This window comes from Salarias fasciatus, chromosome 7 (genome assembly GCF_902148845.1).
Source record: "Salarias fasciatus chromosome 7, fSalaFa1.1, whole genome shotgun sequence".
NCBI classification, from domain to species: Eukaryota; Metazoa; Chordata; class Actinopteri; order Blenniiformes; family Blenniidae; genus Salarias; species Salarias fasciatus.
Genome location: NC_043751.1, coordinates 17,480,908 through 17,499,645, shown reverse-complemented (window position 1 = coordinate 17,499,645; position 18,738 = coordinate 17,480,908). Strand labels below are relative to the sequence as shown.

The window sequence follows — 18,738 nt, the reverse complement described above, 5'->3', positions numbered from 1 at the left end:
GATATGTGGGTCAAAACTTTTCAATGTAATTTTATTTGTGTCTTACAGTAAGAGTCTCCAGTCGAAGAGGGGGTGGCTCCACACAGCTGATGAGACGCAGCAGCACGTCCATCATGGCCGATGTATCAATATGCTTCAGGATCAAAGAAAGGAACTCCTCTTTCCGTCGCAGGAAACTGATTACCTAAACAAATCAGACGGCAGAAGAAACACGCTTACACACAAATGAAACTGTAATATTCAAGACAATCAGATTTCAGCATTGAGATCTCTAACAAAAAGTCGTTAGCGTGGAGAAACTGATTAATATCAAGGTAGAGACTTTTAAACATGACATCAAAAATAATCACATCCCATCAACACATTTAAATTTTATGTTTTCACAGTACAAGTCAGTCTGGCAATTAGTTTTTTGGTTAAGCGTTCTCAGTTCAAAATGTTGAAAAAACTTAAAAGAATTACATTGTTTAAAATATTCAAAATAAAAGTATCAACAGTCGTAATGACCTCCGGCTTCAGGTTCTATACAGCAACACGAAACCGAAACTATTTGAACAGCATGGCTGTAGGTTAACATTTCAAAAGAAACAACACATGATTGAAGTGGCCAATGTATTTATGTCTGCAGGCATCAAACTTACAATAACACCCTCGGTTTCTAAGAAAATAATCACGAGATAAAATGCAGTGGTCAGCATTTTCATTCTGTACCCTTGGATTTCGCTGTGTGAGTGTGCTTCACCTGTTCAGTCTTTCGTGTGATGAGGTTCCCAATTGTCTTGCTGAAAAAAGATGCCAGGAGGGGGTTAAGCGGGGATGGCTGCTCCAGGAAGGCATAGAGAGTCTCCAGCAGAGGTTCCTCATTACCCAGCTTATCATTGATCACTCCCACGTCACTTGTCAGCAGCTCACATGCTATATTTGGATACCTACAACAAATAGAGACAACAGAAGTTATACTGAAGCTGTCTTTACCTAATTTTCCCAACACGTTAGTTAATATATTAAATTCAAAATAATAAAAAAAAAGTATTCTAGTCCATTCCACAATTATACAACTATGCAGTCTTGCGATTTATTTCAATTTGGTCTCTCCTAAGATCCAGAGTGTACAACATGATAAGCACCAGCATAAGAACACATTGTTTTCCTGGATACAGTATACTACAACATCAGCATATTTTACACAACCGCACATACTTGAAGCGTTTGGTTTCCTCTCCGCCAGCAGGAGGCTCTGTAGTGATCATACGGACCAGCTCCTGCATGCACTGGTCCTGACACAAGAACAGGAGAAGTCTACAAATCCAAAATGATGATTAGAAGAAGGAAGTCAGTTAGTAAATGTCGGAATATCAGAAATCCATTACAAGTCTGTGGTTCTGCTACAGCGACGACAAAGCAAGTAACAAGCAGACCTCCTGTTCTGGGCCTTGCACTCCTGCAGCACGTCTTCCTCATCCATGAGCTCTGTGAGTGTGACATCTTCCTTGTCCAATAACGCCTCCAGATGGGAAGACGTGTGTAAATCAAATTTCCAAAACATGGCTGACGTCACCAAAACACACACTTGACTGCTGGCCAAAACAAGATGGAGAATGGGAGTTAGAATTGTAACTGTGGCAGACATAGTAACACATAGAACCACATTTATATTGTGTGTTATAATGACCATTTGGCTACAATACACAGTCTGTATCGTGGTACTCACATCTGGACATGGAGTAGTATCCTCTGTTGAATCTGGCAAAACAGAAATTCCCCTTATTGATACTGCCTGGCCAGTACATCAGTCAACATCAATAATTACCTGGGAAATAAGAAATCAAAGTATATTTTAAAAGATTATTCATTTCAAGAACATCTCTCCAACCACAAATAAATGTTACATTTCAAACAAATGCAAAGCCCACACTGGCACTCCCCTTTCTGAAAAGCAGGAAGTAGTACATTGCTAACCGAGTAGCTTGCTGTGAGGGTGGCTTCACATATCCAGTTTCAATGGTGTATGATGATGTGATGTGTTGTTGCCAAACAGTAACACTTCACACAGGACTACAGTTTAAAAACACAAATATACAAAATACTAAGTGTCTGATTGGCTGATATTGTGTTGATAACACCAGAAAACAGCACAAACTGCTTTCATAGAAGTAAACTCAAATCACCAGCAGATGCAACAGGATCAACAAAACTGTGCAGACAGAGTTAATACTTAATTTTCATCATTGAACATGAGTAAATTACAAGAGGAGAGACCTATATTTGGAGTAACAGCACATATTATTCCATTAAAAAAAAAATCCATGCACTGTTTTGTGAGAGATTTTGCAGGTATTGTGTTTTAAACACCTTGCAGATCTCCAGGCTTGCTCAGAATTTATCAGCTTCTACATGTAATCCCAGACAGAAGCGGAGATTAAGACTGTAGGAGCTACAGAGTCACTTCCACGAGCTAATTCCTCTTCATACTCTAAAATAGTACCTAATGACATTGACTAAATCTGGATCCGGTCAAAACTTTACATCAAGATGTAACAGGAGCATTTCTTTTACACAGCCCCCCCAAGACATTTGCACAGTACTGCCTATCAATAAAAGTGATGTATCCTGTCATTCATTAAATGATGTATTTGATTTACATAACAAAGTAACAAAATACACAGAATAAATAGGTAAATGTATCATTTTACAGCACAACATGAGGCTGAGACACGATGTGAAACATGACATTTGATTGCTTATTACAGATCTTTTGACCGAACCAGCCAAACAGATGTCCCCATGATGTGATAACTGAATGATTATTCCCAAAGCTGGATGCACATTTCCCGATAAACAGCACAGCCACGTCCAGGTTTGACACGGGCCTGTCAGGCGCGCTGACATTGGCTTGTTCCCCGTTACCGCTAGCCTTTACCGGGTTGGAGTGATAACGGAGGTAACGGCGGTTTTGCTGGGAATTAGCCTCAGTTAGCAAGTACAAAGCTCAACTTCGTGCTCACGTATTTCGTCTTTCTTTTACCTCTCACGCAAAAATAAAGCCTATAAACCAACCTGCTAGCAAAGCCACGCACGCTGCTAATGCTGTAGAAACTATTTCCACACGGTTAACGAAAGAAAAACAACATGAAGGCTGTGAGAGCCCCGGTGGGTCGGGGGGGTTTATCGGGGCTGCGGGGCTCCGGGCAGGTGGTGCTGGTGCTGGGACCACGTCCTCCCGGTTCAGACCCAGCGCTCAGTGATCATCCTCCGACCACTTGACAGCGCGACGCGGCGCCCCTCTCCCGTTACGTTATTTCTCCCCCCCCCGCCCCCCTAAAGACAAGCGGCCCTCACCTCGTATTTATCATTTCATGAGTATCATCTCCAAAAGCTGCACGGAGAGTCGACGACTTTGGCAGTCAGGTCATCCGGAGGAGGCCCGCAGCAGCAGCAGCAGCAGCGGCGGCGGCAGCAGCAGCCCACTCATGACTGCGCTGTTAGCTTAACGATCCTCCGCCTGAACGCAATGTCACTTCCAGGAGCCGTCACAAGGAGGCAGCGGCCGGCCGAGGGGCCGCCGAGGGGGGCCGAGGGGACACAGAGCAGCCCGCTGACACGCAGCAGTCAGCCACGGAGCACAAATCAATTAAATAAACAAACGAACGTGTCGGATTTGCTCGTCAAAATGGCGACCACTCGAAACGTAGTCAAAAGTTCAAACTGTCCATCAGCTGTGTGACAATAACTCAGTTTATCTAATGTCACTGAGACAAAACACACTGCAAGGAGCTGGGATTCAACCCCAGCTGTCATTCACGTGTTGTTGATGAAGTTTCTGTTGTAAAAAGTTTTAAAAAGCAATAGAAATCATAGATCAGCAAATTTCAATTCAAAGTTAGGAGCAATGTCATATTTATCTCTTTTTTTCATAGAACAAGAGACTCAAACATGAAGCCTGTGGGCCAAAACTGGCCCACCAGGTTTACAAATTGCAAATTGAAAAACAAAAAAAACCTTGATTTCTTGATTTTCTTTTCTTTTTATACAGTTTTCTTCACAGTAGAGGTAACAATACAACTCTGAGACCTGAGCTGAGGTGATGCTGTCAAGAACAATAGCAATCTTACTGCTAAAAGTATCATTCACATTAATGCTGTTTGGGAAGTTTTTGCTACAAGAAAGTTAAAAAAAATTTACAGTAACCAAAGACTGAGAAAATTCCACTTAAAGCTAAAGAGTGTTGTCATAGTTTTCTCCTTTTCAATAGAGATACCTAAGAGGCATTAACTAGAGATAGAACATTCTGATCTATGTCTGTTTTTTTTTCTGGAAAAAGCTGTTTTCTTTATTTAAACAAAAGAAATCCAAGAATTTCTCCCCACTGTTATCATAATGAAAATAAACAAACTGATCACCCTAAACCACACAATGCATCAATGGGATACTATTTGACAGGAGATAATAAATAATTCATCCTTCAAAAGGGCCAAAAGTGAAATTAAATTAAATGATTTGTCCACAGACTTCCAAAGATGAGTCCCACAAAATCTGATGAGAATAAGTTAGCCTTGGTGCCTTTTTAATTACTGGTACTATAGTAAACTCATTTCTCTTACACACATTAGGTTTTATGTGCATTATCAATATCATATCCAAAAATCAGCTACATGTGCTCTTTGCTCTTCTTACAACACTGGAGAGATGTTGCTTGTATTTTTTTATGTATTTTTTGTCACATGAACACTTTAAACTTGGAAACGGGGCCTCCAAAAATGTAACTACCCCAGTTCCCAGCTGTATGAATGTATCATAAGATGGACACAAGATATTGAATCTGTGTGTGCGGCGATAAGACATCAATGTACGTCATGAGTCTCCCTGAGAGGAGACGTCTGTTTCCCAAATTGCATGGTGATAAAATTTTTTCACAATTTTAGAATTTGCCACTGTATGAAAATACGCTAACATAAAAACTGTATGTTCGATCATCACCTAAAATATAATTGCTGAAAAGTAAAGGATATAGTGATGATACACAATATGGCAGGAAAAGGCAAGTGCAGAAACACCACTGTTTTTATAGGATTTATGGAGTTGAACTAACAATATACACAAGATGCACCTGGAATATCAAAAAACTTAGCTTGTTTTGGAAAATTGTGGTATTTTATTGTGTATCTGAATTTTCATAATCTTACATAAGATACATTTACAACATCAATAGAAATGTTCAAGTATGTTTTCAGTTCGATTGTGGGGTTACTGTGATGTAGTTCATGCAGTTGACTTGAACCAGAAGAAAGAAAGTGAAATGCCCAGACTGGTGTACAGTGATTTTCTGAATTAATTTCAAATTTCCTTTACTTGCTTTTCAAGTATTTCTATTTCTGGGATATGACCCACACAAGCTTGCATCATATAAACAAAGGCCTCAGGAAGAAATCTGTAATTTGTTCCGAAGAATTCATGCTGTAAACTGCTGACAGTTTCCCTAAGCATCTGCAAACAATTTGACGGGTCGAAACAATACAACATTTATCTATGCATGCTTGAGGCCTCCACAGGCTGGATTTTATTCCAGTCACCATAGGCTGACAGGCAGGAGACACTCTGTCAGTCTCAGAGACAGACAATCATATATGCATTCACACCTAAATCCAATCACCATTGAGTCTTTCTTTTACTCTTTAAAATAGCCATAGGAAAAGCATACAAACTCTATTCACATGTGAGCCAGATTTGATGCTTTTAATGCTGCAGTGACAATGTTAATTAATTTGTGAATCAGGACAGATGTCTAAAAATAAATAAATAAATAAATAAATAAATAAATAAATAAATAAATAAACTATACTATTCATACTTTATCGTCATGGGAATGTCCCCTTTTCAACTTTTACCCATCCTATTTCCAGGATGTTGTGTGTGCTGGGAGCTGATGGGGGTCAGGGGTCATGCTCAGACCCCCAGTGGTGACCTGTCCACTGAGGGATTCAGACCTGCCAACTTAAATATCCCCTCTGAAATGACATTAAAATACATTAAAACAGTCCACGTGTGAAATGATTGTAATTTACAGAAAACAGTTTTTCATAACAGACGGTTTTGCACACTTTAAAGATAGCCCCAAAATTCTCATCTCATTCATAAACAAAGCTGCAAACTTTGCAAGAATACTGTAATCATCCACAAATAAAGAGTGTGTATATGCGCAGTGCAGCCCTTTTTGTTGTAATCCACTTGCCGTCTGTTGGCATGTGTCTGTGAGTGTGGGTGTTTGTGTCTGCAGTACCCGGCAGCACCGCGCACAGTCCCGGCCGGCTCAGCTCAACCTCCGCAGACGCTCTCTCTGTGGTAGCCGGTTAGCATCATGGCGAACGTCGTGGATACTAAGCTGTACGACATCCTCGGAGTTTCACCCTCTGCCTCTGAAAATGAGCTAAAGAAGGTACGTGGCTCTCGAAATCGAACCCAAACTCGCTGCAGTGTTGATTTAAAAAAAACAACGAGCAGAGAGAAGAGAGGTCACCAGTGCAATGTGGCCTCGGCAGGAGGCGAGCTAGCTCAGTTCACTGGAAGCTAAGCCCGTGTTGCTCCACAACTGAGATGCTCGTCATCGCACCGCGCTTTAAGGTTTCTTATTGAGATGTTCAGAATCACTGCTCGTATTTGTAGCTTTCATTTGTTGTGTACACATTTTAAAGGTGGAATTGGCCTTCCCCGAAAAACCTTTTGGGGACCACGAGTGTGATAGCTCACCGGCTAGGTGAAACGTTCCAGCAAATAGCCTGCACCAATTAGCGTTAGCTTAGCAGGCCGGCTACCTGAACATCATTTAGTGCGTATTTTTTACTGGATCCCCGAATAACGTGTGATGAAGCTAGCTGTAGAGACTCCATCAGTTCAGACCAGCGCTGCGGATAAAGTTGTGTTCAGGGTTACAAGCTGATCTTAATGTGACCCATCGGGTAGCACTAGCAGCAACCGGGTTATTTCAAACTTAAGTTTAGCCTGAGATTGTTGCTTATCTTGATCAACATTTCAAAACAAAACGCTAGAGACCCAACTCGGGTTTGGTTTTTCTAGACGTCATCAGTTAAAAGGGTTTGTAAATAGCATAAGCCCCCCCCTTTTTTTTACGAACAACGCAGCGATAATAACAATTCACCTTGACTCCTGTCCCACTTAAAATGAATTTAATAAATTTTTAAGTGTGTATTGAGTTATTGATCATTGGCAAGCTTGGCTTTCATTTTTGTACACATTTTGCTTAGTCATTAGAGACAACAGATGCATTGTTAGGAACCTGACATTTCTTTTTTGTATCTAACAGCGATCAAAAGAGGAAATGTGTTACTGTCTGATATCTACACGGGAATCTCCATGCTTTCATTTGACGTCTTGTGACTGTGATTTTTGCCGTTTGTACTCATTCTTATTTTCTTACTCAAACACGCACTTATAACACCTAATGCCTAAACATAGGCAGCCCACTCAATAAGGAAAATGAGTAATAATCAGTCCCAGGAGTAGGTTACAGTGTTACTATGGAAGGATTCACTACTTGGTCAGATGTTGACATTGAGTCATAGCTGGTCTCATGCTATTTATGTTTAAATATGATTTAGTTAATACATCACAGCAATTGTAATTTTTGGTGAAGGGTATTAGTCACTATACTACAGTTGACAGTGATTTTCTTTGTATTGAGTATAAATGTTTCAGGAACACTTCAAAAGCTGGATGGATGGATTGCTGCTTCATCACTCTTGGGGAAACTGTAGTGATTATCTCATGATGCAAAATGTCAGATGTTGTGAAAGAGGAATCAAAGGTTCATAATTGCTTTCATTATATTGAAAGCTGGAAAGGTAGGCTCTTGTGAGGATCCTCGTCAAGTGTTTCAAGATGTCAAAGACAGCCACCCACTTGCTGGTGGCCTCATGTTTGTGACAGCAGGTTAGTAAGTCAAGGCCAGGACAGCTAATACACTTTACTGATTCTCCAGAGCTGCTATTTAACCCTGGCCCTTCAGCTCAGGCCAATCCCACTGACTGATCTAATAAAACATATTAGTTTTTAACTTTACATTGATGTGCTTTCTTTGTTTTACATGATTGCAGGCTTACCGAAAACTGGCCAAAGAATACCATCCTGACAAAAACCCCGATGCTGGAGACAAGGTAGGTTAAACCAAAACATAGCAGACACGTTATATTTAGCAACCGCATGGAAAGGCAGCAGCTCAGCCGCTCAACAGTTGGGACGCAGACATGATGTCAACTTGATTTGTCATGATCACACAGCACGGCTCTTTGAAGATTAATGCAAGGTACAGCTCAGAGAGCAGAGTACAAAATGGATTTCCTCTTGGGAAAAACATCTGTATTTGATGTTTACTGCTTTGAGACTTAAACCCGTTCATTTTGAAAGAATGTGACACTACAAGACTCAATCTTTTTTGTGAGGGGGTGGCTTTTTAATTGTAAGGGGAATTCTTTGTTTGGGTGTACCAAAATCTTTTAGATCCTAGACTGCGGCAGGTTGTCTGATTGTTCTTTATTAATTTTCCCCAGTTCAAAGAGATAAGCTTTGCATACGAGGTATTGACAAACCCAGAGAAGAAGGAGCTGTACGATCGTTATGGAGAACAAGGTCTACGGGAGGGGGGAGGCGGAGGGCCCGGCATGGACGATATCTTTTCCCACATTTTCGGTGGGGGGCTGTTTGGATTCATGGGCGGGCAAGGCAGAGGACGAAACGGAGGCCGGAGAAGAGGAGACGACATGGTTCACCCGCTCAAGTAAGTCCTTCGCAGCGATGCATTTGGATGCTCTTGTAGGCGATTCGGTTATCGTGTTTTCTCACGACTCTTCTGTCCCACAGAGTGTCTCTTGAAGACCTGTACAATGGGAAAACCACAAAGCTGCAGCTTAGTAAGAATGTGCTGTGTGGTGCCTGCAATGGGTGAGTCTGCCTTTAATAGCTCAGCTTTCTCATCTAATTTTCAATTTAAAGCACAAATTGCTAACATTTTGCAATCATACGCATCAGCACTAACTCATGATACTATCTTCGATGCTTGACTGTGATTTCCAGTCAGGGGGGTAAGGCTGGAGCAGTGCAGAAGTGTGTGGCATGCAGAGGACGAGGCATGAGGATCATGATCAGACAGCTGGCCCCGGGCATGGTTCAACAGATGCAGTCCGTCTGCACAGACTGCAATGGAGAGGGTAATACTCATAAACATGAATGATGCAGCGATGACAAAGAAAACTGGCTCTTTATTTATCGTCCAAATGAAAATATCTGACGCATTTGCCGTTGTGGATGTGCAGGCGAGGTCATAAACGAGAAGGATCGCTGCAGAAAGTGCGAGGGTCATAAAGTGTGTAAAGAAACGAAACTGCTCGAGGTTCATGTGGACAAAGGCATGAAACACGGACAGAAGATCACATTCTCTGGAGAAGCCGATCAAGCACCCGGCATCGAACCAGGGGACATAGTTCTAGTGCTGCAAGAGAAAGAACATGAGGTACTAAACAAACTGATTCCTGCTCTTGTTAAGATTATCTTCTATTAAAAAGCTGCATAGGACACCAGTGCTGCTCTTCTTTATTGTGTCAGTCGTAACTTTTGGTGTTTTGATGTTAAACAGGATTTCCGTCGTGAAGGCAGCGATCTTCACATGGTCCAGCGCATTGGTCTGGTCGAAGCTCTGTGCGGCTTCCAGATGACTGTCACACACCTGGACGGACGTCAGTTGCTTGTTAAATACCCACCTGGCAAAGTCATTGAGCCAGGTAAACACTTCTCAGCTTTCATATAGCAAAAGAGGATAAATTCATGAACATTTGTGCAGCAGCAGCTCTACAGGAGCCATAATGCCATCAGCTTTGTGGGTTGAGTGAGCAGAGAGCAGTTTTATTTTTCCCAACATCTTTGTCATCTATTATTAACACAAGCTGCATTTATGAGGTTACAATCATCTTCCTGATAAATAAACCACATTTTCCAGTAATAGAACATAAACAGACTTTTGAATTTCCATTTTCATTTCACCGATTATATCCTTTTTTTTTCTGTAAATTTTTTGGTAGAAACTATAGAAGCTCAACAGGAAGAAGTGTAAATGTTGGACACGCTCATTTATTCATCATGATCCACATCCAGCCCAAAGTGTCACACTGCACTGAAAGATCTGTATTGCATTTGCTTCTCTTTAATGTTTTTCTGTGTGTGTGTGTGTGTGTTTGTTTGTTTGTGGCAGGCTGCATTCGAATGGTGAAAGGAGAGGGAATGCCACAGTACAGAAATCCATTTGAGAAGGGAGACCTCTACATTAAATTTGACGTCCAATTCCCTGAAAACAATTGGATTAGCCCTGAAAAGCTGAATGTGAGTTTCAATCAAAGGATAAACTGCTTTGAACTCTGTACTAATCATGTTTAGATCAGGAATGATTGTGGTGTTCGTTTTTTTTTTTTTTTTCTTTGTTCCAGGAACTTGAATGCTTGCTGCCCGCCCGTGCCGAGAATCCCGTTATTGCGGCGGACGCAGAGGAGGTCGACCTGATAAACTTCGACAAAAGTCAAGGTTTAGGAGGAGGATCGAGGAGAGAGGCCTACAATGATAGTTCGGATGAGGAAGGGGGCCACCACGGCCCGGGGGTGCAGTGTGCACACCAATAGAAAAGACTCATACATAAGACTCGCATACACATAAAAGCATAAATACACAAACATCCCTAAATCTCGTCGCTAACATCGTCCAAGACTTACTGCACACATACACACACACACACACATACACCTCTCTAAAAAAAAAAAAAAACGAAAAGGAAAGAAAAAAAAAAGCAACACACACAAATATCGACCCTCTCAGTTCCATGGTGCCCATAAGTTGAAGAGATCCCGGACGTACGATGATCATTTTGTGTTTATGGACTGTAGTGCTCATCAGAAGGCGGTCTCACTCAGAGGTTCAGTGACTGGCTCAACGGTTCGAACCGCCTCGTTTTCATCCCAAGCTTTTCACCTTTCACTGTGGGGAAACACCAGTCTAATGTATGAAATGCAAATATTGTCCACTATCTTGTAAAAGGTGTAGTTTAGTCAGTCACACTCAAGCGCATGCTGCTTCTTGCTCCAGATCATGGCCCCCCCCCCGCGGAGGTTCTGGGTCCAGATACCACACCTGCTTCAGTTTCAGTGTGTCGCTGCTGTCAGAGCGAAGCCCGTTACGTCCCGAAAAGCGTGTCCTCTGCACAGGCTGCTGAGAGCGGCACAGCGAACCCACCTCATTCCTTTAAAGGGTCACCGTTCATATTTTAAGAATCGCGTATGCTGGTTCTGTGCATTTATGTATCGGTCATGTTTATCCAGTGATAATGCCAGAGTTTATCACAGACTGGACAGGAACCTTTCTTTTTTTTTTTTAAGTCTGGAATTGAAGCTTTTCTGTCTTTGTTAGTGGGAATGTTTGTGTTTGAGGCCACAGAACCTGAAGTTGTGTGCTCTTTTTTTTTTTTTTTTGGAGTTGAGGACACACTTGGGTATTTTGTATGTGTGTAATGCAGTGGCTCAGTGTGTGGGAGCTGCTGTGGAATGTTCTTGCTTATTTAGGGTTGTAGGTATTCCTGCTTTGTGTTGGACTGCAGTGTGAGCTGACGCCATATGAAATCAGCCAACGAGGAAAAATACTGAATGTTTATTTGCTGAGAATCTCTCCCCATGCAGTCATTTCCCCCCTCTGCTCACCAGGACAGAGAGGTCCTCTTCTCTCGCAGGAAAAAACCACTGAGTCCGCACCAATCTCCTCTGTATTATACATATCTCCTCATCGTAGAGTTGTTAGCCATGTTGCAATACTCCTCCATCCCCATGTACCTGTAAATAAGAACCAGTCCCGGTCCAAAGGTGCAGTCAGAGTCTACAGTGTACATCTTTTGTCACATTGTTTTCTTATACCAGTGAGTAACGTCCAACATGTAAATGTTCACATGAAAGAGAGTTAATGGAACCACTGTAGACTTACAACATGCACCTCTGTGACTCATCGTGTATGTAATTTAGGCCACATGGGATATTGTGTACACAAATGAAATGGGGGGGGAGGGGGTCATGGGTAAATTACATTATTGTTGATGCTTATGGTTGTCAAGATGATAATTAAACTGTATAATAAACCAGAGGTTTGTTGAGATTTGCTTTGCTTCATACTCACAACTAGGAACAAATGATAATGCCACCAACACACTGTTATAGGCACATGAAAACATTTGAAGAACAAAGATCAATGTTTACATCATGCATTCATCTGCTTTATTCAGGGAGTGGTCATTGAGAGAGAAATCCCAGCAGAGTGTAGTTGAAGTACGCCATGCGTTGTAACAGATGAATGTTGGGATTACCCAACGAGAAAGGTGTCAGAATACACAGAACATTGTGGTTTGTTGAGTATGGCGAACAGTAAAACCGGCTTTTAGTTACAAAAGAATTCAAACGGTTGTAGTGTCCCAGTCTGCTCCGTCCTCCGTCTCTCTGCCGTGAAGGACAACTGGACCCAGGAGTTCTTTAAAACCTGCAGTATTCCTGTAGGATGCAAAGAGTTTAGAAATAAAAGCTGTCTCCATTGCTTCTGTGTTCCCAGCGTGTTGGGAGTGATATTTACCTATCTCTTTTGGACTGCATGATATAAGAACGCTCTCTTCTGAGCTGCTCCAGACGCTCTTTAACAATAGTCTTCTGCTGATTTCTGTCTTCCTAAAAAGAGAAAACAGAACAGCTGGACTAACGGTGATTACACAGAACGTACCAGATGCAATGGGCCATTTTCACAGCTCCACTACTTCCGAAATTAACTGTGCACATTCATTTCCTGTCTTGCATTATTGGCCAAAATGATTAATCCAGGTGTGTCTTGTTGCAGCAGTCTAAACCAGACACACCTGGATTAATCAGTTTGGCCAATAATGTAAGACAGGAAATGAATGTGCACAGCTATTTTCAGGAAGTAGTGAAGCTGTGAAAATACCCCATTAGCTGCAGGGCGGTGGCTCAGAGACCTACCAGGAGTAGATCATGTGTGAGGTGTTTAAGCCTGTCGGTGTGTTTCAAGCCGAGCAGATCTTCCTCCGCCTTCCTGTTCTGGATGATCGACAGACGCTCCTGAACCTTAAAGGTAAAAACAGCGTCAGAGAGCTTCTGTTCGTTGCTCATGGCCTCGTTCTCCTTCTCTCACCCTCAGCAGCTGCCTCTCCCGGTCTCTCTGCTGCTTCTGTTCGACCTTCCTTTGCATGTCCACCAGGTTGCGCATCGTTCTCTCCCTCTCCATGGCAGACACTGGCTCTCTTGGTTCCCTCTCTGTCTTCATCTCCGAGAGGCTGCGGTCCACCTAGAACAGAAAACATCAGCAGCTGAGACGCTCCCTCAACTCAGCTCACTTCAAAAAGTAATCGCATCCTTACTGCTGCTCCTGGATGGCATTCCTGACCCTCATGCTGACAGGGTTCAGCTTCAGGTAAGTCCCAAACTTCAGACTCATCGGCAATGGGAGACATTTCCCCTTCAGTTCCTTCTCTGCCTGCATTAGAGATGGTATTGGATGTTTCGGAGCAGGGGTCATCAGCATGTGGATCTGCCTCGGAGGGGTCAGTGAGAAGAGGTGGCTGAATGGCCTGCGGACTCTCTGTCTCTGTTTGGAGGTTACATTTGGAAACTGATTGTCCTTCCATGGGTTGATCATCTATTGGTGCAGCATTCAAGATCACCTAAGAAAAAATAATATATATAATATATAAGAAAGTCACATGAATGAGATAGTAACTGTGTTGCAGTGAGCATAACTCATCGTACCTGCTCGACCGTGCTGTACTGCACCTTCTCAGGCTGCGCATCCTGTTGACCAGCTAAGGTACGCTGTAATAAACTGCACTCCTCATTCTTCTCCTCACTTTGTGGAGGTTGGACTTGGGTGTTCTCAATATGCAGATTCTGTCCCGTGTCTCCAGCTGCAGCCTCCATCTCGCTGTCGGTGCCGTCCTCAGGCAGTTGGCTCCAGGCAAGAGTGATTAGAGAACCCTGTTTTTCAAAACTCTGCTGAGTCTTTGCTGCAGCATCCCTGTCCTCCGTCTGGGCTCCTCCCTCTGCAGGGGGAGTCTCCTGAGCATCACTTCTTGCATCAGGCACACACAAAATCTCCAAGTAGGGCAGGTCCTCCATGACTGCTCCACAACCTGCAGAAACACACACAAGTATATATATATATTTTTATCTTTCGCTGTGCCCTTGTCTTTTCTATGTTTAACCAACCAACCAACCACACTTTTCATGACTACAACACCTGAACAGAGGTCGTGTTTGTCAGCCTCGTCTGTAGATTGGACTTCATTCACTGCTCCGCTGGCTCCTCTGGATAAAACATCCATCTGAGTGTCAGTGAACGCACCACTCGCATCTTGAGCCTCATCAGCCAGTCTAGTGTAGCAGGGCTGAGCGTTGGTTTTCTCGCCTCCACTGTTTTCAATCCAGTATGGATGGCGAACAGAGCCTGGTGTTAGGGGATCATCTGAGGTCAGGAGGTGGAGCAGGTTGGAGAAACATTTTGCTTGGATTTCGCGTTTGTATTCCTCATGCAGGGCCTGGATTTGCTGTGCTTGCTAAGATATAGACACAAGATGTATTATTAAATTCACAACATTGTAAGATTTGTATGCGCTTCCTGAATTGGATGTTTTCGGGGATCATCTTGTCTTACATTGTTCACCAAAACTTGCAGAAAAGCAGAAGCTTGGACCTCCTGAAGCTCCAGCAGCTGGCTCAGGAGAAGCAGTCCACAGTTCTCCAGCTGGATTTGGGACACTGGTTGCAGGTTTGTTTGCTCTGAAAGGGTTTCACTCTGCAGCCAGGCATAGACTTGTCTCAGCCTTTTTATGCAACCAAACCTCAAAGCAGCATGCATGTGACTTTCTGGTTCGGGAAAAAGAAATGAAAAGAAAACGTAAAATGAAATCAGTCGGAGAGAAAACCAATTCAACAAAATGCTGCAGAGAGAAGTCCAACATCACTGACCAACTTGTGAAGGAACTGTACAACCTGGATCCTGCAAATCCTCTGGGGAGACCTCATGAACCAACCTGACCAAGTGCTTCCTCTCTTGCTCCTGAGTCACCACCAGCAGCTGCAGCAATGCCTGCTGGGAGCAGAGCACAGTTTTCAATCCAGTTAATTCAGTTAAAACAAGCACACACACTGTTTTCTCGCTGAGTCAGTGATTCCAGCAGATTCGTTTCACCTGCTGTACGGTCTTGGTGTCTTCTTTCACCTCCTCTTCCTCCTCTTTATCACCAAAGAGCCACAGAGTAACTCGCTCTGCTCTGCATGGACTGTAAACACGCGGCCTGAAAACCAGTTATTAACCTGAGAACGCTGAATCAACGCAACTCGTGTGTGGATCACAGTTCTTAGATGTGTGTGTATGTTGGCTCACCACGTTTCCCAGGACTGCCGGGCCGCCAGAAGAGCACCGTACGACGTTTTCTCTCTCTGAGCTCGAAGAGTCGCCAACCTAATGTGTAGACACACCAGTCTGAAGCCCTCTCCATTCAGCCTGGAGGGTCAAAGACTATGAATCAGCTCATTCTCTCCAAATGGTTATACTTTACACACCAAACTATGATTAAAAAAAAACAACCTGTATTAAGTCAGACAGGCTGAAATGAGTACAGTCTGAGCACAATGTAATTATTTACCTCTCGCTTAGGACCGCCAGTGTGTGCCGCTCATGTTGTCGAAGTATGTGTAAATCATTCAGGAAAGAAACAGCCGTCCAGCACTGAGGTTTGGAATCAGGACAGCTTTGAACAAATCCATTAAAAGAGACCCTGCAAACAATTGAGAGCTGCAATCAAGTTCCAGTTAAGAGTCGAACATGAAGTTATTGGCTGTTTTACACACAGTTCCATGAGGTGCCACATTGTGTATTTGTTTTTGAATACACAAGTGAAGACAAGTGAAAATGAGATTTCAAGACGGAGTTATGGTGAATCATTTCTCATTGAAATAAAATCCATATTTATGCTTCAAACAACCTAAACTGATGAAAGATATGAATCTGACAAAATAGACTTCGTCTTTATGTAACCTGTTATTGTGTTGAAGCAGCGATCTATTCATTTTGCATACGGAGATGATGCAGCTGGGTTGTGATATCACCGATGTTCCTGTCTGCGAGTGGAAAAAGCAACACTCTAGTTACTCCTGTTTAGATGATGGGTTTTGTAAAACATGATGATGCATTTATTTGGTCTCACTGTGGTTAGTTTATTCCTCACAAACTTTGAGATGAGGGCCCTGCTATTTGCCCACTCCAGCCCAAGCACACTTTTGTTTTGTTTTTTTAAATTAAATCTGTAACAGATGGAAGGCCATATGGTTACTGGGGTCAGGGGTCCACTGTGACAAACAGACCACTGATCTTCAAACAATGGAGACTCGGCCTGCATGACAAAGCTCAAACAGCCAGCTGAACTAACGTGAGGTAAAATATCATCTCTTCTGAAGAGGATATTTTGAATTTACAAACTTGGTACGCGTGTGTATATCCCTGTATATCCTGAATGCCCCCGGCAATTCCGCCATGCGGAGCGCGTCAGCAGACTCCAAAGCTTCCTCCGCGAGATCCTCCAGCCCCTCCTCTTCCCTGTGCTGTTGCCATGGTAGGAGCATCTTCCAGACAGTCTCAGCTGGAGATTCAACAACAACAAAAAGAAATATAACAGGAATGTGAAGCATCTGGTGACAGTTCTGTGTCACTAAGGAAGAGCAGTGTGTGTCAGACGATGTGAGTCTTTTGACAAGAACTTTTCCTTACCGTGGTGCTCCTGCAGCATTTCTGTATAGAGCAGATGAGTCACCACATCGTACTTCACCTCCACCAAGAGGAGGAGGTCTGACAAAGACACACAGCCCCATGCCTGGCATCTTATCTCTGCTCCTTGGGCCTTGCAGAAAGAAGGCAACATGCTTTGCAGGCCTTCAGTCACCAATCTGGGAAAAACAAACCCAGACACAGTAGTTATGATAAGAACGAATCTGTAATTTTGGTCTGTCGACAGTATTGACTCCATAACTAGAGGTGTGTGTGTGTGTGTGTGTGTGTGGGCAGGCCATATGAATTTTGTTTAGAGGGTAATGAAACATGACCGATGACCTTTACTTTTTTGTCTTGTCTGCGTTTCTGATTTTATTTTATTTCTCTATAAGCAGAAGCTTGTGAAAGCAACTGGTATGATATGGTGTGGTACCTCATTATATCATCATTTAAAAATGGGACATTCCTTAAATAGGAACTTAATTTACAGGTAAACCTGTACATTCAATCTTATGAAGAATCTCATGCAGCAGGTGCTGTTGATTTTTTTTTTTTTTAACAAAATCTCATTTTAGTTCAATCGCCACATACATTAAGTAAAGAAGTACTTTTTTGAGCTTAGATAACTCTCTACAAGTGTAAATGAAAGTGAAAAGTATGAATGTTATTCTGTATGTAATCTGAAAATAAATCACAGTCAAACCCATCAACCGTATTAGTTTTGATCCATGGGTCATTTTTTTATAGCCCTTCTTTAATATGAACACTTTGCAATTTCTTTAAAAGCTGAAACAATAAACATCATATGAAGTAATAACTTTTCTCCTTTCAGGTGTTTTCAATGAAGGCTTGTACAGGATTGTAATGCTGAACGTGATTCATGTGATGGCATTTTTAACTGTAATTCAAAGCATTAACTTGAATAAACAAACAAAACAAATATCCAATAAAACTCTTATGAGTGTGGAAACTACAGTGCTCACCTAGCCCAACACTGCCTGGCTGCTTTCTTCAGCTTCCTCACACTTGTCACTCTACCACAAAGTTTCATTGTCTCCATCTGTGTCATCAAAGGAAAAAAAATAGAGCAGGAAAGCGCATTGCAACAACCTCTGTGCAGCACACAGCCTGATATCCTGCAAGGGCATACCTCGGGAGTGGCTGCTTCGATTGTGCATGGCTGTGAGGATCCAGAATCTGAGCTGTAAGCCATTTCCAAAGTAGCAGCCGGGTCTGTGCTTTGCTGCATCCAATCCATCACGTGATTAAGATTTCCAGCATTCAGTAGCTGGAGGTCCCAGAACAGCTAAAGAAAACAGCACCTTTGCAGTGAAAGCCAGCATTGTGGTTGTAGGATTTGTCATATAATATAGAAAAAGAGAACTTAAATTACCGATTCCTTCTTTTCTCGTTCACGTTCCATTTCGAGGAGAACATCTAAAATATTTTCAGTGACACAGGACCGGCTGTTGTCACTTCTGGTGATCTAAAACACATCCAGTCACACTATGATAATCTATTGACAAAATGCACCAGATCAGTAAAAGTGTTTTGTTCCTAAAAACATCTGAGCTGTTACCTTCTTTATGGCTGCATTGGCGTCACTGGTGCTGGAGGAAACATGAAACACTTTGCGGTACAGGAAACTAACATCCTCAGAGGAGAACTCTGCTCCGGGAGACTTTCCCAGGGCCTGGTACAGACCAGCAACGTACTCCTGAAGCAAAACACTTTCAGTTTACGCATGTAATCTGAAAAATAACAGGACTCAAACAACATCAAATCGTCTTACCTGCTCCATGTTTTCACCACTATGGCCTGATAAATTATCCAGGATATTACTATGGTTACAGCTGTCCTCTGGACAAGCAGTGGGATCAG

At 42.5% G+C, this 18,738-nt stretch overlaps 3 protein-coding genes across 7 annotated transcripts in view; 1 reads left to right on the top strand and 2 right to left on the bottom strand.

Moving 5' to 3' along the window:
* Positions 1–4,741, bottom strand: part of ppp6r2b (protein phosphatase 6, regulatory subunit 2b) — a 38,030-nt gene extending 33,289 nt beyond the window's left edge. For 3 of the 5 annotated variants that reach the window (XR_003931752.1, XM_030095313.1, XM_030095315.1), the window contains exons 1-5: positions 4,730–4,741; positions 1,419–1,569; positions 1,201–1,299; positions 743–929; positions 47–184 (exon numbers count right to left, since the gene is read on the bottom strand). Coding sequence is in view for 4 of the 5 variants with exons in the window: in XM_030095313.1 (XP_029951173.1) it covers positions 47–184; positions 743–929; positions 1,201–1,299; positions 1,419–1,569; position 4,730 (576 nt within the window). In the remaining variant the exon portion in view is untranslated. Of the gene's footprint in view, positions 1–46; positions 185–742; positions 930–1,200; positions 1,300–1,418; positions 1,578–1,711; positions 1,811–3,339; positions 3,479–4,729 lie in introns of those variants that run through there. The other 2 variants (XM_030095316.1, XM_030095314.1) reach the window with 2 other exon arrangements.
* Positions 4,742–6,272: 1,531 nt separating this feature from the next.
* Positions 6,273–11,684, top strand: dnaja2b (DnaJ heat shock protein family (Hsp40) member A2b). The gene is made up of 9 exons (XM_030095317.1): positions 6,273–6,433; positions 8,109–8,168; positions 8,562–8,788; positions 8,872–8,952; positions 9,085–9,218; positions 9,324–9,520; positions 9,644–9,788; positions 10,256–10,383; positions 10,488–11,684. Exons 1-9 carry the CDS (start codon positions 6,356–6,358, stop codon positions 10,674–10,676), a joined length of 1,239 nt encoding a protein of 412 aa, XP_029951177.1. The 5' UTR covers positions 6,273–6,355; the 3' UTR covers positions 10,677–11,684.
* Positions 11,685–12,325: 641 nt separating this feature from the next.
* LOC115391592 (uncharacterized) lies at positions 12,326–18,658 on the bottom strand. Its single transcript, XM_030095864.1, has 19 exons — positions 18,650–18,658; positions 18,437–18,574; positions 18,251–18,343; positions 18,008–18,163; positions 17,841–17,917; positions 16,858–17,033; positions 16,570–16,729; positions 15,737–15,868; positions 15,475–15,594; positions 15,280–15,385; positions 15,057–15,177; positions 14,743–14,954; positions 14,329–14,644; positions 13,842–14,221; positions 13,454–13,756; positions 13,228–13,380; positions 13,056–13,160; positions 12,658–12,749; positions 12,326–12,578 (listed from the first exon to the last, which is right to left on the bottom strand). The coding sequence occupies exons 1-19, from the start codon at positions 18,656–18,658 to the stop codon at positions 12,485–12,487; spliced, it is 2,943 nt and encodes a 980-aa protein (XP_029951724.1). The 3' UTR covers positions 12,326–12,484.
* Positions 18,659–18,738: the final 80 nt, after the last annotated feature.